Source organism: Herpailurus yagouaroundi, unplaced genomic scaffold (genome assembly GCF_014898765.1).
Source record: "Herpailurus yagouaroundi ecotype Mexico unplaced genomic scaffold, PumYag 190, whole genome shotgun sequence".
Taxonomy (NCBI): Eukaryota; Metazoa; Chordata; class Mammalia; order Carnivora; family Felidae; genus Herpailurus; species Herpailurus yagouaroundi.
Window position 1 is genome coordinate 9,693,609 of NW_024412421.1, and position 16,570 is coordinate 9,710,178.

Genomic DNA, 16,570 nt, shown 5'->3' on the forward strand with positions numbered 1-16,570 from the left:
ACAGCTCTGGGCGTGGTGGGAAATGGACCCACCTGACCCATTTGTGTTGCCATCAAGTGACTCGAGAGCGACTTGACAGGAATCAGGAGGCAGGACAGGACCACAGGCTTCCCCTTACGTCTTGTGCTCACCCTCTAGGAAAGCTCTCCTGCCTTCCCCAGTCTCACCGGTGGCCTCCCCTTGCCCCTGCGCTGGAAGGCTACTGGGCCACACAGCACCTTGCCATGAATTAGAAAGGGTGAACTCGTGGTCTGGGAGGGGGCCCGGGCTGCTTTTCAGCCCCTACCTGCTTGGGTGCACTGTGCCCAGCCAGGTCCTTCCACCCCTCGCCCACCACACCCGTCCCCCTCTCCGTCCCCTCCCCCATAGCTGCCGTCCCCCTCTTCCTACGCCCCTGGCCCTTTCCCCAAATCAAAGCACTCCGGCTCTCTGCAAGCCGCCTCCATCCCTGCCTGCCTTCTTCCGCCTTCTCTGGGGAACGCACCTTCCCTCTCTTCAGGATCCCAGGAGGAGGCATCACAGATCCCCACGAAGAAGCTCTTTCTGAAGGGGCGGGGAGGTGTCCGGCTGTCTCTCGCCGAGCTCTGGGCCTCTGCTAAAGGCCGGATCGGTGCTGATGGCATACCATCCCTCCGGGGACTGGGAAGCTTCCAGGGGCCCCTGGGGTGGCGACAGAGGAGGATGTGTCACAAGTTGGCTCAGCCAGGAATGCACGAACTGATGGCCCTGGAGAGAGATAGGGGCATTGACTCGGCTCCCAGGGCTATCCGGGTCCCCGAACCCAGCCAGATTCCAGAAGAGATGAATGCCGGCCCCTCCATCCATCTCTACTGTGAGGAAGAGTCAGCTCACTCTTGCGTGGGGAGGAGGGCCCATCAGCTTGTTCGGAGCACAGCCCGTCTCCTCACTGATAACCCCACACCGCTTGGGAACCTGCAGGGGCCCAGCCCAGGGTGCCTGGGGAAGGAAGGGGTGAGGGCTCCGTCTGACAGACATCTGCAGCGCAGTCCCCTGTAGGCGGGGTGCAGGCTGAGTCCCCAGCAGCTCCTGGGGCCAGACCGCCCGCAGCTGTGGGCAGGTTGACCACCGGTGCCCCGCCTTTCATCTGGGCACCACAGCGGGTAACAAGAACGCCTAGCGCCGAGGGCGGCCATGCGGATAGATGGAGCGGAGCTGGACGCCAAGCCCACTTGCCACTGTCAGTAGTGTCACTCAGAGGATGAAAACCAAGAGAGGGAGAACCGGTCGCGGAGGCTAGAGGGAGTCTGGGGGGCGGGCATGGGACGAACCGGAAGGGCCCGGGCCGAGGGGGGCCCTGCCTGTGGCCAGTCTGGCCAGTCTCTCGCAGCCTCAGCTTAAGGTCCGTCGGGACCGATTCGGGTCTTTAGATAAAGTTGTGGTGACCGGAGAGGGGCTCAGTAGCCACAAGCCCCAGCAGGCCTTCTCAGGCCAGTGCCGCCACCTCAGGAGGCAGGCACAACCCTAAGACCCTCCCTCGTCCCCAGCCCGCCCTGTGGGACCCCAACCTGGGACATGGTCCGAAGAGTGGTCAGTCTTGGTGCTGCGGAGCACGGGGCTCTCGGTGCCCCCAGAGAAAGTCAGCCTCTGGAATCCAGAAACATCTGAGTTTTCCAGGGCCTCCAGAGAATCCAGTTTGAGTTCACACACCACCATGATGGATGACAAATGGTCACTGATGCAGCGGTGCCATGAACTGCCAAGGCCTGTGGGACAAGCCGGAAGGGGGTGGGGGGGATGGTGGGGGCCGCGTGTCCGAGGCAGGCTCGAAGGGACGGCCAGACTGTGCGAGGTGCCATCTCAGCAGATGCTACGAAGCCACAGCTGGGCATCCCCACCATCTGGACGGGGCCCCTTGGGGGTTCTCACCTCCATCAGTGCTGATGGGGTCCACCCTGGTGCTGTGTTCACTAACTTGATGTCTTTGCTACAGCCGCGCCTTTTGCCTTTGGTGCCCTGCCAATAGTGGGGTTGAAGAGCGGTCTCTGCCCTGACCCCCACGTCCCAGACATCCCCAGCCCCTTACCTCTCACCCCTCCTATTTGCTAATCTGGCCACAGGACTCCCAAGCCCCGGTCCGCCCCTGCAGTGCACACCCCCCAGCTGGAGAATGGGGCAGGGCAGACCAAGGTGGGAGGGGAGGGTCTCATCCCACACCCTCAAAATAAGATCAGATCATTTCCGTGCTGGCCAGATCCTGGCTGCACTGATGAAAGGGGGGCATCTTCCTTAAACGGGTTTTAGGCAGTTCGGTGTTGGTCCACGTTTCGTGGTAATTCAAAGTTGTCTACAGGGTGGAGCCACAAAGGTTTGGGTTGTAGCTGGATGGACAACTGTCCTTACGTTACCCACAGAAATCCCTGCCGGGCCCCAGCCAGGATCAAGGGGATGGCCAAGGGACTGTGGAGGGCAGTGAGGCGCAGTTACGCACCGCAAGCCCCCTTAAACTTCCCACCCAGGGGATACCACTGTTCCCACATCCCAGCCCCACCAGGACGCCTCTCGGGAGAGAAAGCCCTGGAGAAAGGAGGCATGGCCAGGACCCCGGGAGCCCTGGGTCACCACCCTTCAGGTCACCCTTCTGTCAGACTTCACTGTCTTGTTTGTCAGAAGTAGCGGGACTGGTTTAGATCACGGGTGAGTGTTGTGACTGTCAGCCCCAGGGCCCCAGCCTCGGTGTGCTCATCCAGAAAGCCAAAGAGGTGACCTGTGGCCCTCGCCTCCACAGGGCTCCTGGGTACATCCAGTAAACGGCCTTAATAAGGCAAGAGCCAGGCGAACGCTAAGCTGACGTGGTCTTTAATGTAAAACGCGGCCACGCCTTGGGGTAAGGACCCCGTCTCGTCCTGCTTCCTGGACAACCCGTGACCCACTTCTCTGCCTGTGATCCCAGCCTGCACCACCGTGGCACTCACCAGGGCCCCTGCCCTGTTCTGTCTTGTTGCAGGCCCCAACACCTACGAGGACGCGGCTGCCTACATCCAAGCACAATTTGAAAGCAAAAACCGCTCACCCAACAAAGAAATTTATTGTCACATGACTTGTGCCACAGACACGAATAATATCCAGGTGGTATTCGACGCTGTCACCGACATCATCATTGCCAACAACCTCCGGGGCTGCGGCTTGTACTGACCTCTTGTCCTGTATAGCAACCTATTTGGTAATGATTCCGGCACTCAGAAAAGCTTGCGCGTACACACACACACACACACACACACCCCACTAACAAATGCAAGTTGGTAAATAAACTTTAAAAAGGTATAACAAGACCTTATATATATACAGATATATATTAAAAATTCTTTTTAGTTTGTATTAGAGCGAGCTTCGGACAGAACTGACCACCATCCCATAGACCATCAGGGGTTTTCTGGGACAGCACGTGAACAGGCACGTTAAAGCGTGCACACGCTCTCGCACACACGTCGTGATGGGGGTCCATCCCTTTCCAGAACAGCCACGTGGTTTTACCCTGAGACCCATTTCTGTGAGCAGGGGGAGGGCAGAGAAAGGCCTGCCATTAGTCTGGCTTCTCTGCTTCCACCCGCTGAGGCTGCGTTCTCAGTTCTGTCCTGCTCCTGGGCACATTCCAAAGCCCTTCAAAAAATGGCCAACGCCCTAGGCATCTCCCTACCCTATACTCCCAACAACAGAAAAACTAAGGATGCTTCTCTTTTGGGTGGCGGTGGTTGTTAATCTCAAGAATTTAGAAGAATCATTGCTCCGACCAACCCACTGTCTCCTGAGTTTTCTTTATTCATGTTAACAAGGCGAGAGAGTCGGAGAATGGGAGACTTGGCCTGCTTTCTAGAAGCAGCTGAGGGGAGGGGACACTGAAACCATGGCTGAAATTTGCCTGCAGAGTTGAAGCCAGCCCCCTTGAGAAGGGCTCTCCTCGTAGGGAGCAGGGGATGGCCCGATATGGAGGCCTGACCTGAGTCAGAGGCCTGCGGGGTAAGGCCTCCCAGGGGGCCTGGGCCTGGGCTGGGCTTCCTTGGGGTTCTTAATCCCTGCTGCAATGTGGCCCTGTCTTGCCCTACCCCAACATTATTAAAAAGCATTCTAGGGTTTTTGTTTTGGTTTTGGTTTTGGTTTTGGTTTTGGTTTTGGTTGGTTGGTTGGTTTTTAAAATCAAAGAAAATGGTCAGACTGGACCCCCTTATCTCTCTCTCTACAGACTGCTTCACGGACTCTTTGCTGTTGACGTTGATCTCCTGGTAGCATGACCTTTTGGCCTTTGTAAGACACAGCCTTTCTGTATCAAGCCCCTGTCCAACCTACGACCCCAGAGTGACTGACGGCTGTGTATTTCTGTAGAATGCTGTAGAATCTGGTTTTAGTTGAGTCTTTACATTTAGAATTTGAAAGGAAAAAAGAAAAGAACATTTCTCATGTGCTTTGTAGCTTAAAAAAAAAAAGGAAAAAGGAAAACTCACCATTTCATCCATATTTGTCTTTTTTTTCTTTTCTTTTCTTTTTTTGGAAATAAAGCAGCATACACATCTGCACCCGCACCGCGCCCCCCCCCCCCCCTGCCTGCCACCTCTATCCCCAGCATAGAGGGGCCCCCAGTGCACCCGCAGAGCCACCCCTCCTGGGGGCTTGGGTCCCAGGGGAGCGTGTTCAGGTGGCGCTTCCCAGGGTGCCCCCCCACCCCCATGCCCTGCCCACCACCTGCTCCCTCCAGGTTTGCATAGGAAAAGCACAGCTCTGACTGGCCAGTAGCTGCCAAAGAGTACCGAACAAACGTATATAAATAGAGCCCTTACAGACAACAATTTTCCCACAACCTCCTTTCTACAGATTCCCTTTATGATTTTTTGTTATCGTTTCCATTTTTGTTTTTATTTGTGTCCCAAAGAGCACGATGTATCACATACCGGCTCAGCTCTCATAGTCTGGGAAACGGGGTTGTGGATTTTTTTTTTTCCTCTGACACTTTTGCTTCTCAGTCTCTCAGAGGGATGCTCCCTTTGTGTGTGCGCCCCTCTCCGCCTTTTCCTTTGTTCCAGTGACCTGTGTCCGCTCCTTCTCATGTAGGGATGTTTGTGCTGCAGATAAAAAGAACAAAAACAAACAAAAAAAAATTTTTAAATACCATGAGATGGAAAAAAACAAAAAAAAATTTTAAAAACAGGTGGAATGTAGTGTTTACACGAAAGCCAGTTTTCATGATCAGTCCTATGTCATTTCTACTTTGACTAGTATCCAAACCCCAAACCTCTTCACGGTGTCACTTTTAAGACTGACTATTTGCTGAAGAAGACCAGTCACGGCCATTTCAGATAAAGAGGAGGTGAAAAGACAAAACACACAAAAAAATCAAAAATATGGAAAAAAAAAAACTTGAAAAAAAAGGAAAAAAGAAAAAAAAAAAAAAAGCCCACGGGTCTTTCTAAGCCTTTCTATTCCCAATCGGTGAGGTTTCTGTGATATCTTACACACTGCCAGTCTACTTCTCTGACTAATGGAAAATTCATGTGTAGCTCAATAAAGAGAATGTTTGTCTGTATTCTGAGTCTCTCACCCTCGGGCTTCATTCTGACAGGAGGGGAAGGAAGGGTTTGACTGGGCCACAGACACTGGGGAGGCTGGTGGGTAGGGCTGTAGGTACCAGATAAGGACCTTCTCCCCACCCCCATCACCCCTCCCTCCGCCCCCCAAAACCCAGACCTTCTCCATATCCACCTCCCCCCTCAGTGCGGCCACCAAGGAAGGGGAGCCAGCTGAGCACAGCCACCTAGGAGCAAGGAAGGCCCAGCGATCGGCCATGCCCACCTGTGGATGCCCTCTTCCTCCTGGCCCCGGCTCCTCCTCACCTAGCTGGTTCGGGAGGAGGGTGGAATTGAGGGCTGAAATGGGAAATAAATGGTGGGGGAAATAAATGGAATGGCAGGTAATCCCAAACCTCCCGCTAAGACAGGAACTTGTTTCTTCTGAACCAGTGGTTCTGCAACAGGGGGGGATGGGTGGTCCTAAGAATGAGGCCAAGTTGCCTGGGCCTTCTGCACCCGAGGGGCCACACCCATCCACTCGGACATCTTTAAAAATCTCCCCTCCTGTGCCCGGATACGGGGCACCCACCACAGGCGAATCGCACAGGGTGCCTGAGGTCCGCACAGCCTGGCACCGGGAGCCTGATTCTCCTCTCCTCCAGGCTGCAGGCCCCACCACCTCTCCCCTAAGCTTACCAGGTTTTTGCTGGAATAACCAGCCAAGTGCTCGAGGCTGCGACCTAGAGGGGACACAGCCCAGCAGAGTCCCTGTGTGGCGTCCACACAAGGATCGCTTGTCAGCCAAGCAGTCGGTGGTGCTACAGCCATCCAGGGAGACGGGAGGGCCGGGAAGAGGTCAGCTCGTCGGACTCCTCTCCACGCACCAACAAATGGCAGTTGCCAGCCAGGGAGGCGCTCTTGCTGGCACCCCAAAGGGTGTTTCAGATTTAGTGGGGGTGGCAGGACAGGCCTGTTGCAGACAGTCTGGACTCACAAGAGGCTGTGTGCAAGAACCGATCGGGCACCCTAGGCCTTCCTCCGCCGGGGCCGAGCCTCCCTTCCAGTGCTTTTTCCACCCGCAACCCTCACCCCCGACCTATCCGCAGGGGGCTGCCCACCACCATCTTCCGTCACAGCAAGGTTGCAATCGTGGCCACAAACCTGACAGGACACGGGTCAAGGGGGCAAACCAGGACAGAGACAGAAGTCAAAGGACACCATGACTTTGTCTACCTGAATTTCCCCTAAAAACGGGCCATCTTCTAGTGTTCTTTCCTAACTTTCGAGTGAGTTTTGTAGGTAAAACCAACAGGTATCTTTGCCTTATCTCCCTTAAAATGGAAGTCAGGAAGCATTCGGGGGCAAAGAGTGCAGGGAAAGACCAATTCAATTAGAACAAGGAACATGGAGGCAGAACTCCTGCATCACGGCTTCTAGAAGCTCCAGGAGTGTTTCTAATGTGCAGTCGGGTTGGAACCACTTCTAACCTAACAGGAGCAGGGGCGATGAGATGAGAGACAGAGGCTTCCAGGTGATGAAGGGCCTTCCACGCAGGCGGGCGGTTACTCCTGGACAAGCTCGGCAGCAGGGCCTGGCTCTCCACTTCAGCGCTCGGCTTGCTTTCCACCCCTGAGGGGACATCTGCTGGCTAAAGATAAGAGAGCACACATTGTCTATACCGCTCCGGTGGGAGGGAAATTAGGTCCAAGCAGCCACCTGGACACCTCGGATTTATAGCCACACAAGACATTCACAAGGACCACTGTTCTGTGGTTTGGACGAGCCTCAAACTTCGGGAGCGGGGGGCCAATGAGGAGAAACTAAGATGTCAACAAAACAAGGCCCGCAGGACAATGGAGGGAGCAACACAGACCACTTGCAGAAGAGCCCAGAGAGGGCAGAAGAGGGCAGAGGGCAAGGGCAACCCAACCAGCGCTCACCACACCGCCCGGTCAGGCGCCTTGTTCTCAGCCGACAAGCCTGAACCAGCAGCCTGCCCTCAGCTCCAAACGAGGGTGGCTGAGCACAGGGCAGGCGCCCTGAGCCCGGGGACAGCCAGGACACGGAAGATATAATGGGCTGGGGACGGGACCCCACCCAATGTAACAAGACCCTGGCCTGGCCTCCCGCCACCGCCCTTAGCATCTGTCCCAGACGCCCCCAAGAAGCGACAAAAACCGAGAGACTGTATGGGGCCCAGGATCCTTTGCTGTCCAATTGCAAAACCTATGGGTGAATTTAGGACTGCTCTTCTTGGGTCATTTTAAGCTATGGAAGGCAGGTCTACGCCTTGATCACAGTCGTGTTGCTATATTCCAAGGTCCTAGGACCCTCTACCGTGTCTCAACCATTCTCTCCTTCCACATGTCTCCAACTAAGAACACGTGGAATTAGGGTCATCGTTAATGTGTGCCACCTGCAAGGTGTAAGGATGGGAAAAACTCTCCAAAAACAGTACACAGAGAATCAAAGTGCGGTCTAACTTTGGCACCTCTGATGAAAACTACCTTAGCGTCCAGCCACACACAGCACACTAGAAGAGTTTGCTTTTTATTATTATTATTGTTTTACAATAAAAACAAATAGCTATGCTCTCAGCAAAACAAAACCATTTTTTTTTTTTAAAAATCACAGAAATTTACTAACAGCATTTCAAGGTAAGGCTTTTGAAAGATTTATTCAAATAAATTATCTCGGCCTAAACATTCACCCATTGTTCTCTTCAATTACGTTTCAACATTCCGAAAATGTTCAGTTATGTAAAATACATTTAACTTAGCCAATCATTTTAGATAATACTGGATTCTTCCCCGAAGGACTACCATAAAACTATGCTTTCAAACATTTAAAAAAAAAAAAAAAAATCCAACAGAACATAAAACTGAACTATGTAGCCTACGATTGCGTGTTTCAAATCCTGAAAGTTAAATGTGGGAAGAATTTGAACAGGTTCAGGACCTGGGTCCGCTCCGAGGCAGATGGATTCAGCATCTTACCTTTCTGTTTAATTAAACCAACAGGAGCAAAGTCATGAAAATGAAGGGCTCTGGGGAAGAAAGATAAAAAAGATCTCTTATGTCTTCAAGAAAGCCCTCGAACAGTGACTTGCTCAGTTTGTAAGGCTCTCCTTTTCTATAAAGGACCAAACCCACAGCCCCTGGCATTGCCTAACTGACTTGACCAAGGAACTAGAACCATAAACCAAAGCTTTGCTGCTCAGTCCTTTCGGGGCTGGCCTTCCCCAGGTCTGGAACACAGAGGGGGGACAGACTCTCAGAGGTACTCGTGAGCCGCAGGAGCACCAGTGGTCACGGAAACAAAGCCAACTTCAGACTGGAGCTCGGCAGTCAGTCCCCGATGTCCTGGGACCCAACAGGTCACCTCCTCACGCTCTGCAGCCCCAGGCTTTCCCCTCCTCTGCTCTACATAGCAAATCAGGAGTCACTTTTCCGAGATGCCCCCGCCAACCCAGGGCTCTGGCCCCACTCGTCTGGCCTCCGTAGCGTTCTGAATGCCGCCCAAGCGAGAACAGCAGCTTGACGACAGAAACCACCCGGCAGTGGAGTCAGGCTCACGCTGCACATCTCCGCGCGGCTTTTTATGAATCCTGGCCCCCCCCCTCCACCTTCCTGCCAGACTTGGGGCTAAAGACACCAGCGTCTGCTGTGACCTCCACAAGCAGCAGTAACCCAGTAGTCGGAGCAGCCTGCTTCAGGGTTTCCTGGCTGCCCTCTTCCTCTCGGCTGCCCCGCCCCCTAAGAAGTCCGGGCAAACGCCAGAAGAGATCATGCCTAGAGTTAAAACGTACAGTGTTTCTAACGGGAAGAGAAATGTCACATAGAAAGTATTACAAAAAAGGATTAAGTTTGTCAGCTGTCCAAACACTATTAAGACCACATGCTTTATACAGCGGCAGCGCAGCCGACCCCTCCTCCGGCGGCGGCAGAAGCGGGGCCGGGCCTCTGTGGCGGCGCGCTGCTCGGAGGCGGCAGCGGCGGACGGCGAAGAAGCGCTAGGACGTCTGCTGCTTCTGGAGCCTCCGTTCGGCGGCCGCGGCCAGCATCCTCCGACGCAGGGTCACGGGGTCAGAGGCTGTGCCTTCTGCCGAGGGGCAGCGCTCCGAGGCGGAGTCGACTTCAGAACTTCTGTTCAGGAAACGCCTACAAAACCCAAAGGTCTCGCGTGAGGGACGAGGGACGCTCTGGGACACACACACACACACACACACGCAGAAACACACAGCTTCCCGGGCACCTTCCTGCGGTCACTTGGCACCAGCCCGTGGAAAAGACACCTGTCCCCAGACAGAGGGGCAGAGGCTCCCTGCATCGGGGAGGAGGCCCGTCAAGCGGCTGTCCGGTCCCCCTCTCCACCGGCCACCACAGGGCCACCCCACACCTCCACTGGCAGGCCCAGTGGCCAGGAGGGCGGCCTGGGAGCGGACACCGGGCCGGGTCGGCCTCTCTGGGCCTGTTCCTTCAGCCCTGCCTCTCACGTGGATGCAATTAGAGTGCTCCCCTCGAAAGTTCGGAGAAGCAGAAGCACCGCTGAGGGCTCAGGACACACGGCACGTGGGTGCTCCGTGCAGGTGTGACCAAAGGCGTCCACGGGAGCTCACTGGGGGACACCGGTCAGGTCCGGACCCTTTGCTTTTCCAAGAGAGGTTTGGAGTCTGAACGTTTTGAATGGCTTTTCAATGTTGGAATCTGTTTAAAAAGGCAGGACGTGGGCCTGACGCGACGAGGGTCCCCGGGCCACCGGGTTGCGACCGGAGACACGCGCGAGCGAGAGCCGGAGGGTCGACTTACTTGCGAGCCTGCTGCAGGAGGTCATCCTTCCGCTGGACCAGCATGCGCTGCCTCTCGTCCGCAGACTTGGAGAAGCGGCTCCCCCGGGCCTCAAAGTCCTCGCCCTCGCCAGGCTCCGCCTCCAACTCGCTGAAGTCCAAGGCCTCCTCCAGCCGAGGACTGAGGTCTAGGGGCACACGCTCGGTCTGGGCACAGAGGAAGCAGGGGGCCTCTGTGAGCACGGGCCGCCCTCCCGCTAGGACTCCCCGCCCCACCTGAGTGCCCCGAACAGTGTTCTTCTGCACCCACAGGGAGCCAGGCTGCCAGGTGGGGAACCGTCGGCATATGAATAACGGCCGGCGTGGGCTCTGGGAGGCCTGTGCGCCACTAAGAACAGCACCTGACTCACGCCAGATGTTCAAGATTAGTGCAATTTTTTGTAGATGATCACCGGTATGAAAAACACAGACACCTTGAAACTGTACTCTCAGAAAACAATAAAGTTAACTCCAAGTTGATTTACTTTCTGGGAATTTTTTGTTCAACTCTACTAATTGCTCTGAAACTTAAGTCTTATCACATTTACTACACAAATTTTACACCCTCACTTGATTCTGAAAACAGGCAGGCAGATAAAAAAGGGTAAATTTTTTTTTTTAATGTTTATTTCTTTTTGAGAGAAAGTGAGAGAGAGACAGACAGACAGAGAGAGACAGAATGAGCCAGGAAGGGGTAGAGAGACAGGGAGACACAGAATCTGAAGCAGGCTCCAGCCTCTGAGCTGTCCGCACAGAGCCCGATGCAGGGCTCGAATTCGTTAACTGTGAGATCATGACCTGAGCCAAAGCAGATGACTAACCGACTGAACCACCTAGGTGCCCCTAAAAAGGGTAACTTCTAAGGATCTTTTTAAAAACAGATATAAGGGGCGCCTGGGTGGCTCAGTCAGTTAAGCGTCCGACTTCAGCTCAGGTCATGATCTCACAGTCCGTGAGTTTGAGCCCCACGTCAGGCTCTGGGCTGATGGCTCGGAGCCTGGAGCCTGCTTCCAATTCTGTGTCTCCCTCTCTCTCTGCCCCTCCCCCGTTCATGCTCTGTCTCTCTCTGTCTCAAAAATAAATAAACGTTAAAAAAAAATTTTTTTTTTTAAATAAAAACAGATATAAGATCACAAGACTCTTTGTGTAACAGGATATTAAAATTTTGGGCTCTCTCGGTTTTGGCTAAAGCTCTGAACACTACGGCAATGCCCAGGCGCCCCACACACTTAGGCCAGTGCCTGAACATTGATGTTCCTGCTACCAGACAGACCCAGGTTGGCCAGGGTCAGCCTAGCACCCACCTCTAGGTGACAAGAGTGTTGAGGTGGAAGAGGCTGAGAGACTGGCACATTTGTAAGATTTCTTGGCGTGTGGCACTTGTTACGCGACCTCACCACCCTTCCCTGCCTTCAGTCAAATGAATGAGGGGACTTCAAGACAGCCATGTGTCCAAACTCCTATTCCCTAGAGTTTGGGGGCTCCCGGGGACTGGTGATGACTAACACACGCAAGGAGTCGAAGAGAAAGACACCTGCTTGTGGCAGATAAAAAAAGGGGAGCGAGTCCAACTTCCACCGACGGTAAGGCCCCACTGTGTGTCCTTCGGGGCGGCCACAGATGCTGGAGGGAACCAGCCTGAGGTTGTTGAAACAGACCCGGCCCAAAGGACCGCCTGGAGGGTGATACGGTCTCCATGAAGGGAGGGATGGTCAGAAAAGGCCTGCCCAAGTTCTGAGGAAGGACAGCTGAGGTAACAACTGTGATACACTCACACATGTAGCACATGCACACACACGGGATGGTGGGGTCATGTGGCCTGTCCTAACCCGCCCTCCTCCTGAGCCCGACCCTGGAGGAGGTAGAAAGAGCAGCTGGTAAATGGGGGATATGAAGGAAGGAAACGGATGCGCACCCCCAGTTCTGCTGGCTTCCAAGCAGGCCTGAGCTCAGGCCGGGGACAGACCGCATTCGGTACCAACCAGCACAGCCAGTGCCACGCTTGTGCTACATGGAGGTTTTACTAAACAGACTGTTATCCAAGAACTTCTTACTTGGGAATGACTGGAAACACTACAGAGCGCGTTCCTTGTGAAGTAAGTACATTCCCTTCACTGCGCTACAGAAAGTTCAGAAGTCGTCCCACTAACTATAAAAACAGAGTTAAAGATCAGGACAGAAAGTGAATGTGCTCTACCCCGAAGGGCCCCCAGCCAGCCCAGCACTCAAATCTAAGCTGGGCCTGCTATCCAAAAACCCGGGAATGCAAAACTGAATTCCTTCTCCAGAAGCCAGGTACCACTTTACGAATGCTGCACAATCCAAATATGGATTTGGGTGTGAAAAATTTAACTCAGCAACAGGATCTGAGAGAGTCTTAGTTTCTAGAGCTCCCTGTTTGCAGAGAAAAGCACACAAGGTACGAGGTGAAAGCAGCTTCCATGTCACTCACCCATCAAAGCAGCTGCTTCAGGAAGAGCAGCGTCACCCTGAGCAACACCGCTGGACAAGGCAGCACCAGCGTCAGCCCCCAGCCCCGTGTGTGGGAAACCCCACGTCACAAGCACAGAAGCACAAAGACGGGGTTGTCTGGGGTAGTCTCCAGTCTCAAGAAAGTTTCTGGAAAGTGTGGTAATTGATTAAGCAAATGGGAATTACAGACAAAGGGTGTGAACCAGAACCCCCACAGTGGGGGGCTAAGAGCATGGGGGAGGGGGGGCCTCTGCCCTGGAGACCAGACAGAGGAGCTGCCTTTGGAAGGGATGGCCACCTCGACTCACCTAAGTGGATATCCAGGCCAATCTGGCTCCCAAGATAACCACACTCCTCCCCACCCATACACCACTCAGAGGGTCTCATTGACATGAAGTGCACGGAAGCACTTGGAAACGCTGAGTTGGCCAAGGGAGGTGTTGGGGAGAAGACTTCAACGATTTCAGCTCGAGAGAGCCGAGCCCCAGTCAGCCCCTGTCTGGGTTCAGATGAGTCCGATCACCCAGAGTCCTGCCTGTGCCCAGCTTCCCCGTGCCCCTCCTAGGGCTACTGCTCAAGGTCAAGATGGCAGGGCTGGCCCGGGGACAGCATGACTCCGTTCTCCTCCAGGTCCCAAGGATAATGCCCAGTGAGCGGGCGGTGGCAGGCCCTAGGTGGAAATGCAGGCCATGGCGTGGGCACAGCCGGGTTTGCTAACCTGACATACCGGAACAATGTGGCACAAGGCCTTCTCTGACACCCCTGAGGCCTCATGCACATCAAAGACAGGACTGAAGACCACTGCCGGGCACTACAAGACTGCCCCCGGTCCCATACTCACTCTCACTCTCTCTCTCTCTCTCTCTCTCTCTCTCACACACACACACACACACATACACACACACACACCCCGCCCTTGCACACCTTACCTGCACAGAAGCTTCTCCCTCCTCCTGGTCTCCATTTGGCCTTTCTACAGGACTGTTCAGTGCAGGCCTGATGCCATCTGAGCGCTGCAAGAGAAAAAGCACCACAGACTGTACAGAGCTGCTCAGGGGCTTATGGAACAGGGCTGGAGAAATCCCGGGGTGCAGAGGGAGCTCCGGTCCCCAACGCTATCTGGGCTTTGACAGAGTCTGCAGCAGCAAAGAAATGAAGATGCTACTAAGATCGAAGAGAAGACAAGGGAGCCTGAGTGTGAGTCTGAGTCATCAACTGGCACCGCATTCAGTTTCTCCTCAGTGACAGTGACTGGACGGTGACAGATCGACAGCAGGTAACACTGACTGAACGCTTGCAGAAACTCAACGTGACCATCTCGTTTATCTTAACACCCTATGAAATAGGTACTGTCGTTCTTCTCACTTTTAGCCCGTCTGAGATCTTGGCCACGGCCACAGATGCTCTGGGGCCCTGCCCATCTCCCTGCAGGTCCTGCCACGTCAGTGTGGGCCGGCCAGTTTCTGCAATTCATTGCCTGAGAGCTCACTCTGGCTGCACAAGGTCACTCTGAGCCCCAGTCAACCAGCAGCTGACGGGAAGTGGCATATAAATGCCCCTCCTCACTGCCACTTGGGAGGCCCCAGTGGGATCAAGCTCTAGGCATCCATGACAGTAACCTGCCGGGTAACAAACCCTTACTGGCCGCCTTCCCCGCACCGCCATCTCACAGCCCCACCTGCTGCCTGTTTCCTGCAGCCTTCCCAGATGAACCACTGGCACTCGAATCCTTGTCCCAGGCTCTGCTGCTGGATAATCCAAAGCCAAAAGCCAGGTCAAACAGGGAAGGACAGATAAGGCAAGTCTAATGTCAGCCCATTTGACTCCATGCTCTAGGCTCATTCTCTCTTGAAAGATTCTCAAATTTTCGGATTTTATTAATAGATTTCTACATAGTCTCATACATGAAGTTGAATAATTTCTTGTTAAATGACTCTTGGTCATGTATCTATCCCCTGGTCCTGCCAGGAACCTTGTTTTGAAATGTTAACACTGCGTCAAATCGCTAGTATACATCTGAAACTAATATAACATTGTATGTCAACTCTATTCCAATAATAAAAATGAGAGTAAATAAATCAAATGTTAATAGTTCTTGTGCCCATCAAAGAGGTTATATAATGGGCCAGGAAATGTGACCTTTTAAAAACAGAAGTATCATAGCTATTACAGCTAATGAAAAAAATCCCGCCAATGCGCAAAGCCAACCGGGGACAGAGGGCATTACCTCCTAGAGCTGGGGGTCAGCTTTGGCCTGCAGCCAAATCCACCCTCCACCTATTTTTATGGATAAGTTTTTCCTAGAACACAGTTATGCACATCCATTCACACACTGCCAGTGCTATAGCAGCCACAGCTGAGATGCAACAACAGGAGCCACATGGCTCACAAAGCCTACGCCTATCTGCCCTTTACAGAGAAAGGTTGCCAATCCTCGTCCCAGAGGAACCAAGGTTATGACCTCCTGGACTGGCGAGGGCAGGCTGATGTGGGGTGTGCATCTGTACAAAAAATTACCCAAATACACTTGTCCTTGTCTGAGGATCTGAGCCTCTTTGATGGGTCTACCCTCAAACTTTGGAAAGTGAGGACATTCGTAGAGACCCTTCATCAAACCATGAGTGATATTCAATTAAGTAACTAAAGAGTTAAACTACAGGATTAAATCTCTGTGAAGACAGAATCCACTTTTCATGCATAAAACCCCAGTGTACCTGTGTGGGAAAAGGTACTTGAATCCGTCCTTCTAAAATGTTGTCCGTTGTTATTTCTACCGAGCGTGTCAGCTGGAGGTCCTGCAGCACCAGGTGGTATGGCACCTGGGGAAACATTTCTTGAATCTGATGAGCCTGCAGGAATACAAATATGGAAGCCTTGGAAACGTTCACCTTCAACAGTGACTCCTTGGGGTCATGGTGTATGGCAAGCTCTGAGCACTGAACTCGGCATGCCGCCTTGAAAACACAGGCAAGGCGCCCCTCTATTCTGCAGATCCCCATCAAACCTCACTCATTCTAGCATTTTCCTAGGATGCCAAACAGGTAGCTGGGAACAGCCTCGATTTCAAAATAAAAAGAGCATGGAAATCCAGCTGGATTCCGAAACAGGTTCAATTAGAATATCCCAATTTTAAAAAGTGTTCATTTTAAAGCTCGGTATAATTCAGGTAAAAAAAATGTGTTCCCCTTAAAGAATAATGCCGAAAAGGAACAAATTTCTGATACCACACCCGCATGGATGAAATTCCAATGCATTAGGCTAAGTGAAAGAGCCTGGCTCAAAGGCTATGCACTGTATAATTCCATTTACATGACATTCTAGAAGAGGCAAAAGTAAAGGGACAGAAAACTGGTAAGTGGTTGCCAGAGATTGAAGGTGGGGAGAGGAAGCAATTTTACAAAAGGGCACAAGGGAATCTGGGGCGGAGTAGATGGAACTCTTCTATACCTTGAGTATGGTGGTGGCCACACAACCGTATGAATTTGACAAAATACACAGAATCGGATACTACGAAGGGTGAATCTACCCGATGTAAATTATTACACCACCATCAGAAAAAAAAAGATTATAAAGAATGTAAATTCATAACACTAGAGCTGTAGGTTTCAAACCGCCCTCTAGAAACGTCTCAGAGTCCACGTGGGCGGGGCTCTGAGCAGCAGTCTGTGTCTAGGGGAAGATGGCACAGGTCTCCCAGCACACTACCACCCATACTTGCATCAAAGGCCCAGATTTTATTTTTCAGGTATGTACATTA

The 16,570-nt window shown here is 53.0% G+C and overlaps 1 protein-coding gene across 1 annotated transcript in view; it reads right to left on the bottom strand.

Annotated features, from left to right (window-relative positions):
- Positions 1-8,166: 8,166 nt before the first annotated feature.
- The window catches only part of AMFR (autocrine motility factor receptor), a 43,747-nt gene continuing 35,343 nt past the window's right edge, over positions 8,167-16,570 (bottom strand). The window contains exons 11-14 of the mRNA XM_040498052.1: positions 15,528-15,662; positions 13,743-13,826; positions 10,325-10,509; positions 8,167-9,676 (exon numbers count right to left, since the gene is read on the bottom strand). Of these exons, the coding sequence (XP_040353986.1) occupies positions 9,529-9,676; positions 10,325-10,509; positions 13,743-13,826; positions 15,528-15,662 (552 nt within the window). The 3' untranslated portion in view covers positions 8,167-9,528. The remainder of the gene's footprint in view (positions 9,677-10,324; positions 10,510-13,742; positions 13,827-15,527; positions 15,663-16,570) is intronic.